This window comes from Orbicella faveolata, unplaced genomic scaffold, assembly GCF_042242905.1.
Source record: "Orbicella faveolata isolate gen_17 unplaced genomic scaffold, um_ofav_v1 contig_12, whole genome shotgun sequence".
Classification (NCBI taxonomy): domain Eukaryota; kingdom Metazoa; phylum Cnidaria; class Anthozoa; order Scleractinia; family Merulinidae; genus Orbicella; species Orbicella faveolata.
Window position 1 is genome coordinate 6,496,808 of NW_028301539.1, and position 19,523 is coordinate 6,516,330.

General features: G+C 37.9%; 1 protein-coding gene across 2 annotated transcripts; it reads left to right on the forward strand.

Annotated features, from left to right (window-relative positions):
- Nucleotides 1-1,085: 1,085 nt before the first annotated feature.
- LOC110046922 (pyroglutamylated RF-amide peptide receptor-like) lies at nt 1,086-14,030 on the forward strand. Of its 2 annotated transcripts, none has more exons than XM_020752637.2 (2): nt 1,086-1,123; nt 11,694-14,030. In XM_020752637.2, the coding sequence occupies exon 2, from the start codon at nt 11,761-11,763 to the stop codon at nt 12,802-12,804; it is 1,044 nt and encodes a 347-aa protein (XP_020608296.2). In that variant the 5' UTR covers nt 1,086-1,123; nt 11,694-11,760; the 3' UTR covers nt 12,805-14,030. The 2 variants fall into 2 exon arrangements, with proteins under 2 accessions (XP_020608296.2, XP_020608295.2); XM_020752636.2 differs by lacking the exon at nt 1,086-1,123 and adding an exon at nt 6,484-8,559.
- The last annotated feature ends 5,493 nt before the right edge of the window (nt 14,031-19,523 follow it).

The window sequence follows — 19,523 nt, forward strand, 5'->3', positions numbered from 1 at the left end:
CCGCATATAGAGTGGACGGAAAATTTCTCTAGCCTTGTGCGGAAAGGACATTTAGATACAATTTGCGAGCATCGTGCTTCCCGTTATTTTTCGAGAAGTTTGAATGGATTTTTTAACGTAAAGGACGAATTCCCTTCGTCTAATATATCGAACACATTTACCATTTTTACCGGTAGAATTTATCCCAACGAAATTTGGTTAAGTTTGTACTGAACAATTTACATTGATCTGTGTGATTAGGGCTTCCCACACTCTTTTTTAAAACATGAATATTGCTTTTCCGGCACAGGCTGAATATCCCTTTTTTTCTGCCGATTTTAGGCTAAAAATATCCTTGTGAATATTCGCAGATTATAGCTTATGACATTTCGGTTTTATCGACTTTAATGGCTGTCAAGTAATTTGGAGCCTGACATGACACATATCAATAACTTCTTGCAGAATTTTCTAAGCATCGAACATACGACTAGTACAGTTTTTGTTGTATTTTGGCTTTTCTTGACGTTTAGAGAAGGGCAGCACTTATACGGCTTAGTAAAAGACATTTAATTTTATTGTATTTTCAAATTTTCAACACACGAAATTCTATTTTCAAATCGCACCCTTGGGTTTATTCCTAAAGTATCTTAAAATTTCATAAATTTCAGCCTAGATATTCTGTTCTTATAAAATGTATTCTTTAAAAAAAAAAGAAAAAAAAAAAGAGTGTACTGAAACATTTGCATGTCAGTTGTGAGTGACAACACAGTGCTTCACGTTCTGTCTGAGTTCCTGTAATAATGAACATTAATGTGAAGTCATGATGAAATTTTGAACGTAACCGAGTAACCTCGTATCAAGATAACAGATCTCAAAGTGGTACGAAGTCCACATTCTGCTAGCATCTTAGGATCTCAAAGCCAGTAGTCTAGTAGTAGTAGCTTGTAGTCTAAGCCATTTTGAATTAAAATCTTCCCCTAGACTAAAGAGACACTGTACAAACAAAGCCCACAGCCAATCCGGTGGCATTTACTTAATGAGCGCACAGCGTATGAGCACACAGTGTTAATATAGGTCACGTGTCAGTCATTGCCAGCACGTATTTCTTCAGATGCAGGTAAAACGGATGTCGTTTGCTCTGCAGGTAAGGAATTGCTCACCATCTTTATCAAAAACCAGCGCTGTTAAGTGAAAGTCCAATATGATATAGCTGGTTTGTGTATATACCGTGCTTGCCTGTTTATTTACTGTATAGTATGCATTGAGAATCATTTTACAACCTTAAGCATTAATGTTTTCTGGCGATTAAGGACCTCGTAGCAAATGCTCGGTCATTTAAACTAAACTTGAATTTTAGTAACGGGCTGTGTCGACGTCCAGTTTTCTTAAATAGCTTTTCCTCAAAAGTGAAGGCAATTTGTTGACGTGAACCTTCCAAAATACGTTTTATTGCCGTTCTGAAATTAGTTGCAGCACTCAAGTTATTGTCCTCAAACGTCTATTCTGAAGAGTTTTCTTTGTATATAGTATTAATTATAATCATTCTCAAAAACAGATCGACACCCAAAACTGAGGCTTTCCAATTTTCAATCAGTCCTTATCAAGCTTTCCAGAATCTTTTGAACTGATCCCAACACAATTTAGCGTCAAAGCATTTCATTGGCGTGGGAAATGTTACAGCTAAGTTACACGGTCCCACATACGGAATTTCAATGATTGAACTCTACATTCAACGTAAACATAGACTTCCTCTTGTCTATTTTGTGCTGCAGGTGAGAGAAATTACTTTTGTACTGAAAAGCTATTTGCTTCAATTTTACATTGATAAAATTCTCATCGACGAAGCCAATTTTGAATCTGTTAGTAATTTCAGAGTTGAAGCCCTATAAACTAGAAGATTTTTAAATTGTTTTCAATTGTAAACGTCCATTGTGAGGATTTTAATAACTTTACCTTCCTGAAAGAGAAGAAATGTATGGACACAGTTGGCGTATGAGAAAATAGTTGAAACCACATTCAGCTTTTTCTCCAGACGAGAGCCTTCCATTATTTTTCGTTATGTTATTGAACGCAAAATATCGCGACGGTGGAAAGTTAGCTTTTCTTGTTTTTTTTTTTTGTTTGCAATGTAAATACACATTGACAAAAGCAGACAGCATCCCAAAGTTTTCAATTTTCGGATGATAATCCGCGTGTACCAAAATTCTTAGAAGTAGCAATGACAGATGGTTGTTCATTCAGCATTTCAGTTTAGTTCCTGAATAGATAAAAGAAAAGAAAAGAAAAGAAAAGCTCTGGCAGCTAGAAAAAAGTTATTTCGAATTTTCACCTGCTTTCTTCGGGTGCCAGAAAATATTGCCTTGCTTCGGCCAAAAATTCTCCCTTCGATGTTACGAAAAAAAAAATGTGTACGATATACGAGGTGAATTTTTTTTATTATTATTTTGCTGTCGTGATGGTGTCGCACAGAAGAGGTATGCATTTTCTTCTCACAATTGGTCTTTGATTAAAAACCTGGGTTTTGGTGATAAGAATATGTTAGAGAGCCGCTATTGAGACATCTGGTGTTCAATTTGACGGTCTCCGTCACGTTTTGACAACTCACATCCATTATAGGAAATTTGATCGTTAATGGAATATGTTTGGCCTTTGCAGCGTCGGAATGACGTTTAGATGTAGTGGCCTACTAAACTTCATATTTTGTTAACGACTTAATACCTGGTTTTAACTGCTTTATTTTATTGTTTGTTGGTGATATTTAATAATTTTACGGTTGTATTGATGTGTTTTACACCAGGTGAGGTGAGTCAGTGAAGTTCTCTCGTCAACATCGTTTCCTAAAAAGTTACCAGTTTCTATGGAAACAAATTGTTAACCTACAACAATTAGGAGTTTCTATTCGGGGTTTTCGGGATATGGAAAATTTAGGTAAAATGCTAATGGGATACGGGATATTTAGGTAAAATGTTAACGGGATACGGGATATATAGGTAAAATGTTAACGGGGTACGGGATATATAGGTAAAACGTTAACGGGATACGGGATATATAGGTAAAATGTTAACGGGGGATGGGAAAATACACTCTTTTATAAGAATATATTTGGTAACGATATGGAGGCTGAAATTTGCGAAATATTAAGAATATTTTAAGAATATAATTGAAGATATAATATAATTTTCTGTGTAGAAAATTTGTAAATACAATACAATTGTATGTTTTTAACTAAACCGTATAAAATTCTTCCTTTCTATAAACGGCAAAACTAGCCAAAAAGCAACAAAAACAGCATGCAGCAACATGCAGAGCGTGTTCGATGCTAGTAACATTTCTGCAAGAAGTTTTTTGCCTCATATCCGGTTTTAATGCCTGCAGTCTGGCTCCAAAATTACACCATGCATCCATACACCAGCTACATTCGAAAACAGAAATGTTACACACTGAAATCTAACAATATTCACAACTTTTATCACAAGAATATTTTCAGCCTAAAATCGGTAGAAAAATAAGATTAAAACATTCAGCATTTAACACCCGCCCCCCTCCCCCATGGGGTCTCAATGAGGTTTTCCTGTCTCAGAAATTACTAGAGCTAGCTTATTTTTTAGTCAGCACGTCGAACACGAACTCTGTGCAAAGGCACACAATCGTGAAAAAACGAAAATCTACAGCGCAAAGATAGCCAGTGTCCAGCGAGGTTAACATTGTACGAGAGAGTGTCCCTTGGTTTACATAAAAGGTGTCCTTGAGAACAAAATAGTTGAGCTTTTCGCCGAGAGAGCAAAATTGTGTGTGATAATTGGGTGTCGTATTAAACACGTGTGCCAGGAGAGCCGGATATTAGTGTATTTAGATTCATGGGTGAATTTGACTCTGGTATTTTGGTTTGAAAAGTCAAAGTTCTCTAACTGAACAGCCCTTGAGAAGCCTGTGCTTACTATATCAACTAACTGATGATGTTAGCTTACTTGTCGTGATTAACTGAATGACGCACATCTATGTCAGGATTAGTTCTAAGAATTTGTTAGTAGATCAAGAAAAATATCTTGGCTGATCATTTTCATTATTCTTGCCACCTTTGCATTAGCGTTCTACGCTGAAATTTTAATTCTTGGTCATTTTTGCTTCTAGATAGATTTTTAATCTTATTTCCATCGCATCGTCTCATTCGAAACAATTGAAGGAGAGTCAGTTTGATGGCAAAACGTGAGACAATTGTTTATCACGATTGTATAAAATATACGTTTTAGCTTAGTTAAACAAGATTAACAGTGTATCATTTTAAAAATCTTAATGGCAACTCTTTTCCTTTCACAGTGTCAAGATTTTTTATTCGACCAATTGCGAGCTTTCTTTTAATGGAATGACAACATGTGCTCTGCAGGACGGTGACATGTGAATTTTAAAATCATCTGTACGTGATTGGCGTTTGAAGTAGTTTGCGCTTTCATTAATTTGACGACGAAGCTTCCGATTCGAGATTTAATCAGTGGAATACAGCTAAACCGTCAGAGAATTCGCAACGCTGTTGATCGCAGAAAGCTCGTCCTTGGCGAAAACGTACTTTCAAGCTTGATACATTGACGAATCGAAGGGCCAACACCTTCCGAATCGTATTAATCAAGACATCCACGTCCTCAATTCTCTTCTTGAAGTGCGGCATCAAAGCGATACTTCGTTTTCATTTAATTGTTTTTATTTCAAACTGGCGTTAGTTTTGCGTCAAACGGGGACACTCTCATACCTGGTAAGTTGTCTTAATATTGTGGCTGCTTACTGATGTAACTGTCTTCCTGAACACTTGAACTGATAGTAATCTAGCAGTGATTGTTTTTTTTTTTTCCCTCTTTATCTGGGAAATGGCCTTATAAATTATCTTTGACATCATTCTAAAGCTTATTAATGTCAGATGTGGGACCTCTTCGAACTGCATGGGGAGAAAAAGGCTGGAAAGAGTAATTTTTTCCCTGACGATTTACGTCAACTGGAAAAATAAACGAATCTTCCAGTTGATAAGTCCATTTGATAAAAAAAATAACAGCAAAATATTACATTTTTCTTGAAAGTTTTCTTTCATCCGCACTGCTGCTCGAATTAAGACGAAATGAACTACTGGTAATTTACTAGTATTAAACAAATTAGAGTTTTTTGATATTGAGAGCCACTCATAATTTTTCTTTCTCCAATGTTAACGCTGAGCTTTTGGTGATGCTTTAAGATGGTGTTCCTAGTTAATTTGCTTCCTAATTCTCGAAGCACTTGTTCGTTTGAATAATACTGATATTTTAAGGAGAAATTAGTAAGCTAAGTTTCCGTTCGTCTTTGGGGAAAAAGTCACTCTAGGAGACCAATTGCTGCATGAAGAATCTCGATCAATTAAGCCTACTGTTAGATGCTTCATGGTGTTTATTTTTCTCAATGCAAATGTCAGAAACTGACTTGCTACTGTAAAGACACCTTTACTAGTTAAAAATTTAACTTTTGGTCAAATGACCTGAACTAATTACAAAGAAAGAGCACTGAAACATTTTCCATTTCATAAGTCGGAGTTATTTGAGGTGTTAAAATAATCAGGTAACATGATGCCATTGGCTATCCGGGGTCGAAAAACACTTTTTGCTTCCGTATAACCTTCAATTTCTGGGCCGATAGAAAAAAATAATTTCATGCAAATCTAAAAATATCCGATTTTTAATTACTTTTGTGTGAAATGAGAGTATTTATGTCTATTTATGGCTTTTAATTATCAACTCTCTGATTTTTTTTTTTTATTTTGCTGTAAAAGATAACCTTAAAATATCAGGAATTTACATCCCTAAACATAGGTAACCATTTTGAAAATTGCCATTATCTTCTGTTTTAGTAAGGCCGAGCTATCTAATTTATTTATTGAAGTTAATGAGTAAAAATTTTAAAATATTTTCTGCTGATTATCATGAATAACATATTTGCTGTAATCTGTAATAAGTAATGGTAAAAGGAAAGAGTGGAGGCCTGTTCGGTCCGCAATCATACGAGTGATTAATTAAGAAAACCGCACGACGGCGAAGCGGGAGTCTGATATGGTTAATTCTCTCATAATCGCAAAGTCGTGTTACCGAATCATCAAAGCTATATCAAAATTTTTAACAAAGAAACGAAAAGTTTAAACTTTTTGTTGAAAAAAAAAACACGTCATAAACTTAACAGGGGGGAAGGACCCCATGCAGGTGCAATTGTCAGACACGGCAGCTCGCGCAATTGTCCAATAATTAACAATTATTCACCGAAAGGGAGGTAAATATCCACAACTTTCACCGACACCGAAGTGAAAAGTTGTTTTAGTACATAAAACGCAAGTTAAATACTCAGCCTCGTTTATCCGAAAAATTTCTCCTCGGTAACTGAAGCGAAACGAGAAGCCATTTTGTTTGTTTACGTTTACTCAGAGTAAATAGTACTTGCTATTCACCTCCGAGCTGGCCAATCAGAATACATTGAAAGCAATATTTACTTGTGTGGTATCCACTAACACCAGACATGATGCGTGAACTGTACAATAAATGCTCTAACATAAAGGCCTGCTGATAGCCAGTTGGATCTGACAAGTTTGTAATAGTTATCAACGATGAAGAATATTGTTCTCTTGAGTTTTGAATTCTAAAATTTGAATGCTAAAAGTTTTGAATACTAAAAGTTCGAAATTTATTGGGCATTTCATATGACACTGAGTCAAACTTCAGAAAACCATCGTCTCGTTTCGATTATTTATATTTTATGCCATTTTCACTCTCGCCAACTTAACTGATTCACACTTTTTAGAGGGTCAGTGGTCGGCCACTCTTCCTCAGAATCAAAATCATTATCGTTACATTTACTATGATGTGCACGAATGAATTTGGCTTCTCAAAATCATGCTACCAAAATTAAATTGTCTTGAATTTATTATTTTTAGATAACTCCTGTACAAATTATGTCTGCAATTACTAAGAATTTAAAGCTTGATTTTCAAAGTCATGGACTTGTTTGCAGAACAAGGCCGGTTTTAGAAACATCGAATTCCGGGTCGTATTGAGAAAGAACACAAACCCATTGCACTTTTCACAAATTGTAGGCAGCTAAAACACATAAGGAAATGAACGATAAAACAATATTGCAGTATACTATGAAAAAAATGATTTTTAAACCGACACTGCACTTTCTGCTAATTGGTAAAGAACAAAAGATGTCAATTTAGCTGTTAACCTGCGATGAAATTGAGGTGATCCAAAAAACATTTTTACTTACGATTGTCAGGGCGTCTTTTAAAACAAGTGATTCGTTATTCAAATGTCGAAGAAAAAGGTTTGGTCGGTTTCCCCGCACCAGTTGGTGATACCAACGTTTATATTTGAAAGCAAGGAGGTTGGGTTCCATTTTCCAAGGAGCTCCTGGTGAAAAACATTGCCGAAAAAATGAAGGCACTATAATTTTTTGCACGTTGGTACAATGCTTTCAAATTCTTTGAAAGACGCATTTTGGAATGGATATGGCAATTACCATTTCTCAAATAAGGTATTCTTATTTCGTTGCACAACTTTAAAAGCTTTTTTAATCATTTTGGTCACATAGAAGTCAAGAGAAGACGGTATAAAATTTTATCACAGCTCCTTAGCAAAGTTTGTCGCGATTGCTTTGTCTATATCCCTGCAAGTTAATTATTTCCGATTATGTCGTGCGAACATCATTTTGCAAAACTATTGTATAAATTGCATGTAAGACAAAGCTGAAGACTACGAATCGGGTTTGCTGTTAATACATGTCGAGGCAGATTATGGGATGATAAGGAAGGAAACTGGCAACACAGGGAAATTCTTGCAAAACGTGATCATTATGTTAGAGTAATAATAAAGTGAGTGACATTTAAATGAATCAATGGATGTTATGACGATGAACGATGGAAAGTCGAAAATATCCGCAGACATTCCATTTAGCAATCCCACTTCGTTAGAAAAATAATACCACAAATTTAGAACAGAAATGGTTCAAGTAAACTACTCTAAACCTCGCTTATTTAAACAAGATCGCAAATCGTTTTGCGCAACCATACAAAGTACAAGCGAGAAGAGCAGCTGCTTTTCCATGTTTTATTGTTCTGAGCATCCGCATTATTGAAATTGCAGTTGAAATGTCATTTCGAATTCTAATCTCGAGTAGGAGTCGATTTAAAGGCTGAGTGATGTCAATCATTCCACCAAAGAACTTGATTTATAATAAAATATCCTTTATGTTGCTGAGAGCACCTAACCGTGGGAGTGCTGTACGTTCAAGAGGCTTAAACTGACAAACGAAGTTTTAGCTAAGAGCTGACATTCGGTAAAACCACAACATCCGATGCGTCGACTATAGTTCAATCAATACCGCCAGAATACAATGTACTGTAAGCGTGTATGAGATACGAAAATGTCATGTACCCCTTGACAGACTTTCCTTGACTTCCTCCGTTAATTAAAGATCCGTACGCTTTCCGCAGACAAGTCAAAGAACGTTTTCATTCATAATTGATGAGGGTTCATTTGAGACACGTTCTTGCAAACTGATCCCTTCCAACGATTTTACGAGGTAAGTTCTGGTAATATCGTCGGGGATTGATGAGAATGGCTGGAAAAATAATGATTTACAGTTTATTCTCGAACCTTTGGACGTAAGAGTACGCGTCAAATTAATGCAATTGAAATCTTTTATTGATTTTGATTCAAAGACTCGCGCTTCAAGGGCGATAAGATTTATTTTTATTATGTCGTATCTCTCCGAGGCCATTCCCAGGTTTCACGTTTTGGTTAGTTTTCATGTAGTTCTTATATAAATGAACATTCTGTCATTTTAGTTACTTTGTCCATCACGTACATTGTATTTCAGTGTAGTTGAGGCTACAATAGGCATGCATCGCGTACAAACATTATAGGCGGCACTGCTCGTAATGATCTAGTACAGATTACATAATAAGTTACTGCACCTTTCCGATAACACCCGAACTCTGCTTAATCAACGGTTTCTTTTCTCGCTGCTGTAAATGATCTTACCGAGTCTCTCAGGAAACAGAAATTTACGTCAACATGTTTGAAAGGTCATGTCTGTGGGTTATGATTGGCAGATTTTAATCCATTTTGTCTTTCTTGTTTTATTTTTTTTTTCAAAGCGTAATTAAGATTGGGTGGCGGCAGACAATAGAGCGGTTTTCACTTGAGTGTCGAAAAGTGATTGATTTTATATTACTACGCTTCACGATCTGCTTGAAAAACGTGCGTCACTTTTTCATTTAATCAGAAGTAAAACCAAACCCAATCTTAACTCTCTCGCACATATTTTCCCGCGCTTCGCGTCAGCTACAACCATTTACTTCGAGCTTTGATACAGAGGATATCCTCATACAGAGGATCCAATGTTTGGAATCTGTTAGAACCATCCGCTGTCAGCGCCAGAGATTATGCTAAAAAGGCAAAAAAGTCTCCCGCCCTCAGAAACTTGAACTTTAGTGAAGAGTCACCGCAAATTTGTCCCCAATTTGACAGTGATTTCGTCTTTTATTGATTTTATCCATATCTTTTTTGCATTTCTTCAATTTTTTATCACCCCGTTAACATTTTAACACGGCCCCATAAGCTATATTAGCTTTAAAACCCACCGTGTTTAAATGAACGGTGTTTTTGTTGTTGATTGGTTCAATGGATTTTCTGTCTCCTTTGTGATTGCCTAGATGGATTACTTTGGTCTTGGTTTATGACTTATAACACGCGAATTTTTCTCAATCAAAGCCTGCGTGTTTTACTGCTGCAATCATCTCCACAGATTTCTTAGGAAACAGAAATTTACTTCCACGGGTTCAAATGGTCACGTCTGGGAGTTGTGCTTGGTAAAATTTCGATCTATTTTGTTTCCTTTTTTCGAGTCAATATTATGATAGAATGACTTAAGCCAATAGCGCAATGATTAGTTGCATGGGTTTTGAACTTCAGAGTTCGCGTGTTAGTGAAAGGGGAGGCGAAAGTGACTTTCACATCGTCTCTTAGCTTCCTAACAGAAACAAGTGCATATACACATCTCTAGAATATGAACTCTTAACTTATTGGATCTTTAATAACTACAACCAAAATAGGACACGCCATCTAATAGGGATTTTACGAAAACCACAACTGAACGTCACTTAACAAAAGGTCAACGAGCAGAACAATGGCTGCGCGCGTGCGTTATAATTTCTTTGAAGACTTTTTTGCCGTCCTCAGCAAATTTAGGGAACTTCAGCAAACACGACGGCGACACCGACAAGAACGTCATTAAACAAACGGTTTAATGAGCAAAACAATGGTCTGTGTCTACGTTTTGAATCTTGGTACATTTCGAACCCGTCATCTGCAAAAAAACAACGTGAAATGACCAAGTTCTAAGCATTATTTTGGAGAACGTGAACCACAATGGCTAATTTTTCACATCTTTCTTTGGAATTGAACGCCGTCATTTCATATTTAGCCTTTGCTAAATATGAAATTCTTTGCTAAAACTTCCTGATAACGTGAAATGACCAAATTATGCGATCTCTGGAGAAAGAATCTAACACTATGTTCCATATTCAGCCTCGAATACTTCAGAGTATCGCGAGATTCATACTTAAATATGAATTCGTTTTTTAATGGACCTGTCTTCGGCGTCGCCGTAGTGGTTACTTAAATTGCTAATTATATTTTCTGTTCAGCTAAAATTAACTTAAAAAGCCTTTTAAGCTTCTCCGACTGATTAAACTCCCTATCTCATTGGTGTATTATATTCCTATATTTCATAATTATTTTAACAGAACGTGAAAATTAGGACGGCTAACAGTTTGGTTATATTAGTATAAAGCCTGAGTATTTTAAAATGTTGAAATATAATTGACAGTAATTTGCTCGTGAATTTTAAAAGATTACAAATGAGCGTCACTGACATTTTCCAAAGTGCCACTTTGTGTCATTTTGATTCTCTACGTGATTTCTACAAGGGTAAACGTTCTTCATAACGTTGATCACGAGTGAGTTTTCAATGTAGTTGGAGATGAAAGAGTGTTTTATACTCAAACATACCTGGATTGGGTATAAAACAAGGAAGCGGCAATTACAAAGCGCTAATGAGGGCTCAAACCGGTAAAATTTCGAAATATATTTGACTGTTGTTGTTTTTTTTTTCCCAAGGATTTTGACCCATTATTGACATTTTCAAGATAGGAAAAACCTGCCAGACTTGAAATAGGTAGCCACAAAATTTCTTAATAATCTATTGGTTTCAACAGAGCGTATATTTCCTTTTTTTATCATTATATTATTTCGCGAGCTAAAATCCTTACTTCATATACTCTGACTGGTTAAATCAAATAGGAGACAAGAAAACTTTGTCAAAACGAGATATCAAAAACTTTGACAAATGGTAGTAGTATGGTGTACATCACTGCGTACTGATTTTCTCAGTGCATTAGAATACGAGTAGTCCCTCTTTTGCTTACTTCATTGAGAGTGACACGAGAAATAAAGCGCCGGAAAAACGTGGCGGCAGCGCGAAATCTAAAGAAATCTCGCTTTGAAATACGCGCGCTTCCCGCCTCCAGATTTCGCGCGGAAATTTTTGGGGGCAGGTTGTTCGTGTCACGCGCATGACAGACCAAGCGAAAAAGGCACTACTCATAATCTACAGTGAATTGATTGTATGTAATTTTTTTTCTCTTTGTCCAGGTGAAACTAAAGTGGTAAATCGTGGTCTTCTGTGACTGAGTGGTGGCAGGAAAAATAAAACGTCATAATGTCTGCTGCGCTTAGTAACAACTCCAACACAAACTGCAGTGGAGAGAATTGCCAACAAAACCAGCCAAACCAGACTGACAACACCGTCGACATGATCTTTCTTTGGCTAATCATTATCGTTGGTGTTTTAGGCAACTCATTGGTCCTTACAGTAGTAAAGATGATTCGCAGCATGAGAACAACAACCAACTACCTCCTGGTCAACGTAGCTGCTGCAGACATAACCACGCTATTATTTACGGCCGTCCATGTTATCATTGGAAGTGTGATTGGAAGTGCCGGTAGACACCCTTCGTCGCCGGCGCTTCTTAGTTTCCTTTGTAAGTTTATCTTCAATAACAGCATCGTCATTGTGACACTGTTAGTGACGTCGCTGACGATGACAATTCTGGCCTTCGAGAGATACCACGCTCTGTTGAAACCGCTGACTATGTCGGGTAGGCTCACCACCGGCAATATCGCTTACGTCATTAGCGCCCTCTGGTTGGTTGCCATAGCGATGGTAACTCCGATCTTTGTAACTTTTGATTACGATTTGGGAACGGGGCAGTGCCCTAAATTTGTCAGCAACAAAATGGTGATCTATATTGACTGTCTGTTTGTCATTCTCACTATAATTCCATTTACTGTGATCGCTTTTTGCTACTCCCAGATCATCTATGGTCTTTACTTTAACAACACCATCTGTAATAACAAAAGTGAGAGAGGCGACACTCGAGAGGAAGCGAAAGAAAAGAGAAGATTGGTGATCCTCCTCATCTTGTTGACCGTGGTCTTTTTCATAGCTTTTATCCCGTACGGTATTCTGATAATACTGAATTTTAACAAGATAAGAAATACAAACACTCTTCTCCTGAAATATTCTGCACAGTACCTCACGCTACTGAGCTGTTCGGTGAACCCGTTCATCTACGCGTTCCAAAGTTCCAGTTACAGGCGCAGCTTCGTGTTTCTAATCAAGAAAATATTTTGCCGTGACACAACCGTGGACGCCATTGAACTCCTTGAAATGCGCACTCGTACTTCCCTGCGAAACGCGTGATTCGCTGACAACTGCAAAGATCGATTGGTACACTTCACACTGAGGCTGAAAACGAGATGCACCGCAGCGTTCCTAGAGCGCTTTGCAGATCAAAGTTTTATTTAGGAACAATTGCAGGCATAGCGGCAAGTCATAAGTAGAACAAAGGCTGCCATGAAACGGATTATACCATGATCACTAAGTCCCTTGCCATTTACATAGATTGTTTCTGTCAAGGAACTATCGGCTGATAGTTGACCCGCGGAAATTGGATGTTCTTAACACAAATTAAATATCTGTCCAAAAAGCGAAGCTTCAAGAGCAGCTACGCTAGTTTTAGGAACATCAAGTTTCTAAGGGGCAACTATCAGATCGATAGTAATTCCGAGACATAAATACTCTTAGTCTTTTTTGTTTACCACTAAATGTTCTTCCGCGCGCCACTTGTTCTTGCCGCTTTTAGTTGTTTACAGTAGTAGAAATAAACTGTTGTTGTTGTTGACTTCAAAAATCATATTGAATTATTTTCAACTTTTTCTAGATGCAAGGCGTGAAAGCCAAATATAAAATTTGAAAGAGAAAACAGACAAAAACCCATTTAGTACAATGCAGATCAATCAAATGTTTATTCATGCATTTAGCCTGTTTACAGAAAGATCTTCACGGACGAGTACTATTCATCCGGGTATTTTCCTCGGACGGGCACTATGGGCTGATAGTGTCTCTCCGCCAGTGAACATTATTGTGCTACGTGATCAACTTAAACCAATAAGAATCAGAGAAAATTTATTGGTGAACTATAATTAATAATAGAATTTCACCAACTCAGTAATGTGTGCTAATCAAATAGACAGAATCTCCAGTATAGACACAATTTCATTATCTCTCTGACTGGCACGATCCTCCTTGATGAGACATATTGAAAAAAGAAAGTGTGATGCGCTTTCCCAATTTTTGACAGTAAATTATGGATTATAGGGTCTTATGTATTTGGAAATGGCCACACGAGCCTAATTTGTCCGCCATATTGACGCGACAAAACAGCGCGGCGACTAAATTATCCTAAATTTGTGACGTCATAATTTGCCACTTCCATATATGAAGTATATATCGATATAAGAAAACGGAGCATACTGCCATGGTAATAATACTTTAAAAGAACAGAGTGAACACGTAGTCAAGCAGTGCATGTAGGTAAATATCATTCATTGTGTGATTTCTTAAAATTAAATACCAGAATACCTGAATCCTTTCATCATTTGATCTTAACTCCGTTTTTACGGGGCAAACGTCAAAGAAAGTAGCCTACAAGCCTGGCCTCGACTACCTTTGGTCGAAACATCAGCGCTTCGCCCCAAAAATTTTTCCCCAGCCCCCGCCTTACCCCTCCGCCTCCCCGGCCCGTACGTCTATGCCAAGGAGTATGGTTTTTGAGCTGGAAAATGGGTTCCACACAGGTTCGTAATTTTGGTCTAAACTTGTGTATGGTGTTTTAGTGAAATACACATAAATGTATTACAATGTACTTTCATCGGCCCGAAGAAAAATAAACAGCACGCAATGCATGCAGAAGCGATGACGTTTAAAAATTGTTCCTAGAAGATTGAAACATGAGCAGACAAACTGATTCTTAAACTTTTGGGTTAGACATTTTAGGAGTTTACATTTAGGGTAGTCCATTGGTGGTTCATTCAAGTAGTTCATGTACCAGGTCCATCTTGTCAGTCCATGTACTAGAGGTCAGCGAAATGTACCAACCCAAATAGAAAGCACTCCGCTGAAAAGTTCCTCTCTCTGAAATTAAAACCTTATTATCTTTAAAGATATTTGGCAAAGCTAATTACCTCACCGGAAATTAATTTGTTGTTTTAACCATATAGTTGTCCAAGAGAAAATCATTTTCTCTTGACTTGCCATATCGCGTGTGCGACCCACTTGTCTATCTAAAATTGTATGTATCGAAGATATGTTATTATGAGTTTGCCCGTGAGTGCAAATTTATCCGACACTGTATAAACCAAAATCCTACCCCAAATCTTCGTTTAAAAGCTGATATTAAAAGCACTCCGCTGATCCTACAAACAGCAAAGGAAAGCCGCAAAGGAAAGCCGCAAAGGAAACCCGCAAAGGAAACCCGCAAAGGAGTGTTACTCTCTCTGAAATCAACAGCTTATTATCTTTAAAAATATTTGGCAACACTAATTACCTCACCGGAAATTAATTTGTTAATTTAAGTGTATACTTGTCATATCGATTAAAAGCAGTCTGCTGATCCTGCAAACAGCAAAGGAAAGCCGCAAAGCCTTCACCTATCGCCTGTGCGACTTACTTGTCCACCTAAACTTGCATGTATGGAGGATATGTTCTTATTACGAGTTTGTCCGTGAACACACATTTATCTGATACTGTTTAAACCAAAATCCAGCCCTAAATCGTCTTTTAAAAGCTACAATTAAAAGTACTCCGCTGAACTTACAAACAGCAAAGGAAAGTAGCAAAGGAACTCCCAGAGTGCATTTCGCTTCCTTAGGGGGATAAATCGTGCGCGACATAAGCGCACGGACATAAGCGCGACAAACTATGCGAAATCACTATCCAAAGGAATGCATGCATGCCAGCATAAAGCGATGACGTCACACAATACGTCATCGCTTAAAAAGGGAACGAGGGGATCATTTGGCTCCATTTACTAATCTAGATTAGTATAAATCTATTAGCGTTCTATTACGTACAAATGCCGTACTCTGATTGGCTACGCTACTTACTATCTATTCTATTATTCTACTTCTATTCTATTACAGTGTGCAGTTGTTAACAAAATGGCGGCCGCTTCTTTACGTTTTCGAAGTGTCTGTGAAGAGAATTTAGCTAAAGTTTTGAACGACAATTAGGTAATTCATTCTTGATTTCTATGACTGGGCCCTCGTCAACTATCACCTGACAGAAATCTCGAGCTTATGTAATCTAATTATTAAAAATAAAAAGGCTGACTCCACTGAAAAACTCAGTGTGGTGAACTGGAAACTACATCCGCGACTTGATTTATTGCTGTAGCAAAGAGATTATACACACGTCCGATTCTTATGGCTCTCTGTCTGTTAGAAACACCATACTCATGATCAGTGGTCTGGAATTTAGAGATTTGGATTCAAAATGACGTATTTATCTGAAGTGGTATATAGCTGGGAGCTCACTGGCCACCGGCAGTTCAAAGCTCCAACTCCGGTATCGATTCCCTCTTTCACATTATTGTTCATTTGCATTTGAATACTCCCAAAAGCTCGTCATATATTTCTATTGATATAAGTGCACATAAGTGAGCGCACCATGTAGCGTTTTCGTTTTTTATCGTGCTTCGGGTTCCTTAGACACTTTACTCTGGTCTAGGTTAATTATTAAAAAAACGATTTTGAAAAACATTTAAGCAAGAAATTAACGTAAGTAAAGTTACATGACGTTTCGACGACTTCATGTCATCATTGTCGAATGAATAAATTGAAACTAACAGCAAGGCATATTTATGGTACTTAGGATGTGAGAAAATAAATTAGCAAACGTTACATGAAATAACGTTTGCTAATTTATTTTCTCACATCCTAAGTACTATAAATGTGCCTTGCCGTTATTTTTAATTTATTCATTCTAGGTTACTTACTGGCTTTAATAGTTCTTGCGTTTAAGCCTTTATAAATCCGGCTTAAAGACGCAACACACAAACTGGCAATTACCACTAAATTGAAGATGCTGCCAAAATTATGCGGTTCTCAGTCGAAAACGAATATCCCAAAATCATGTACATACAGCCTTTAATGACTTTCCCCAAAGGGGCTTTTCAAAGACAATAATGTACTCACAGGAGCCATAATCGGGGACGGAGACCGTAAGCGCGCGCTATTTCTAGTATTGGGGCTGTCCCTATGATATGGGACAATTTTTCTATTTTTAGAACAAATTGCGCCATCATGTGCGGCACACGCGCGTGCATGCTGCGTGGATTTTTGCGGTTATAGCGCGGGGAAATGGCGTCCGAAATTCCCGAAAGGTTTGATGCTTTTGGCCCACGTTAGTTATGTCCCGCTTTATATCGCTGACCAGGTTGTGTTTCGCTGCTTCTGTTACAAGAGCTCCACATTACTCCACTCTAAGTTTCACATATGTTAAAGATTAACAGCTTTTCCATAACACAGCAAAAAACCAGTTGGATATATTTGGATATAGCACGGTTTCAGGACTTCAAAGTTTCCCTCCTCTTGCCATACGCTTGCGAGGATTTCGCCAGAGTCTCGACCGAAAAGTAAAACAAAGTAATTGCAAGTTTGAGTTTCGCCTGAATTGTAAGCAACGCTTGATGCTTTATCAAGACCCAATAAGTGACAATAAAGTTTATGTCTGTGGATGCTGCTCAGTTTTGTTTGTGTAAAAATCCAATAAATTGTCTGTTGTCGATGAATAAGAGCGCCCGCCGATGCGTGTTTTGTATAATCAGTAAAACATGGCAAATTGGACTTCCCCACTTTCGTGTGAAAACGTACATCGAACTCATATAATATCTCTAGTCTTTAAATACGTTTAAGGTTGATAAATGTTTGAGAACATATTAAAAGCTTAGCTGAAAATATGTGAATACAGCATAAATAATCAGCAAAGTTACGATGACGCTTTCCGTCTTTAATCAACTCGAAAAACGATTTCGATTTCGTTGGTTGAGTTATCAAAACTCCTTGTCTATTTTATTTTCGCAGTGTAAAATTTCACTATGTTAAAGAAATACACATGATGTTAGCAGCCTTTTGGCGTTGGTGAAAATTGTTGTAGCATCTCAGCGCAAAAGACAACGAAAGAAATCTTTGTCAAGATTTGTTGACAATTGAAAACACCGACTCGGATTTGAAGGTGCACGCGCTACACCATGCAAATGAGCTACTTATGTACGCGTCAGACTTTCCTTTAAAAAACTTTTGCAAACTCGCCAAACAAACAGAGGCAATAAGAAACTATCAAAAACAGGGTTTGGTTATGATTAAACATTGTTTGGGAAACTCTCAAATTAACTCGATACCAGAGTAAAGAGTTTTCTTTCATAACTTTTCTTTACAGAACAAACGCAAAAGCTTACACGTTCAACTAGCGCGAGCACATATTATTAGTCATTCACAACGCGAAATTGAAGTCTTGATTTCGACCCTGAAAAACTGACCTTTTCCATCAGCTCAGAGCATAAAACTACATATAAGAGCCCTGTATCTAATTCCTTGCCTTATTCCCTGCCATCGCTGTGAAAAATCTGCGAGAGAATCTCGCAACTCTCACCATTTGATCACGCAACGTGACAACATCCACGCGAGAACCCCCGACACGTGCGTGGATCCGCGCGGATGTATGACGTCAGGATGGCGCAATTTGTTCTAAAAATAGAAAAATTGTCCCATATCGTAGGTACGCGCGGATCCCAAGACTTACGGTCTCCGTCCCCGATTATGGCTCCTGGTACTCAGTAATTTGAAATTACACCTATACACTAATACGTCATTAAATTAATTAATTAATTAATTAATCCATTTAAATATTGGCCGTATCTCTCCAATCAAAACAAAGCACAAAACTCAAGAAATCAACCAGAACACGAAGCAAAAAAACACGCGCTAGGTGTGGAAATAGCTGCAACTGCCTTACTGTAGAGAACATTGCCGAGAACACAAGTTTTACAGGTGTTTTTAGTAAACAATGATCTTTACATAATAGACCAAAATATTCATCCCACCAATGCCTCAAGCATCATTGATAGCTCGTTCAGCTACTGACAATGACGTTGCTGAAGCTAATTTACAACAGAATGTAGCTGGCGGATCAGATTACAGTTTTTGTACGGCTACGCGCGAAGGCAAGTTCCGAGGCGGCGGACCGTTTTGAATCATGGAGCGGCGGGGGGGGGGGGGGGGGGGGTGGAGGGTGGGGGCTCATCGTTAAGCCAAGCGCATATCCCTACTCGTATTTTCCAAAATGACTTTTGCGTTCTTCGTTTGCACAAACAAACTTTTATGTTGCGATGTCTAGTGTTCAATGTGTCCGTAGTAGACTTATGACAATTCAGGAGGAGGCCGTTGCTTAGACAAGCCTGCTTCCTGGTGGCTTTAACTTCTACTTAGGGTAGTCTTTTCAGTCCTCGTAGGCCAGAAAATGTGCCCTCGGAAGTCGCCGATTTGTGTACCTTTGGTGACAGGAGTTTTGTTGAGAGCTTTGCAAATGATTCTTACATTTATACCACTTGACCTACTTCGGGCAGATCACGAAAAGAAATATTTTGTCAATCTAATCCTATTCTGCGCTAGCGATATTTTCGGCACCGAAACGTCGGGAGAGCTACGCCTTCCCCCGCCCGCCCCCCGTCCAAAAAAAAAAAATTCGTTTGAGGGGCTACCCCTCCCCCTCGCTCCGCCGCGTATGACAATGCAATGCTATGAATTGCTGGTTTTCAGTGTCACGCAATTCAAAATAGACTGAAATAGATCAAAATAAAAATCAAAACCGGTCAATAGATAAAGTCCAGAATCTGGGAAATGAAAGAATGTAAATATGCAAAGACTCTCGTCAAAATTCTGGTCACAGCAATTTTTCTTATGCGAGATATGCGAAGAAATTTTTTCCCGAAATTTATAGAGATTTGTATGGAGACGCCATGCGGGTGCCCATCCGTATGGGCACCAACATGGCGGCCGGAAACCAACAGAAACATCTGTCAC

Bases quoted from the DNA above. Each gene is read 5' to 3' on its own strand.
- LOC110046922 (XM_020752637.2), top strand. From the start codon at position 11,761: ATGTCTGCTGCGCTTAGTAACAACTCCAACACAAACTGCAGTGGAGAG.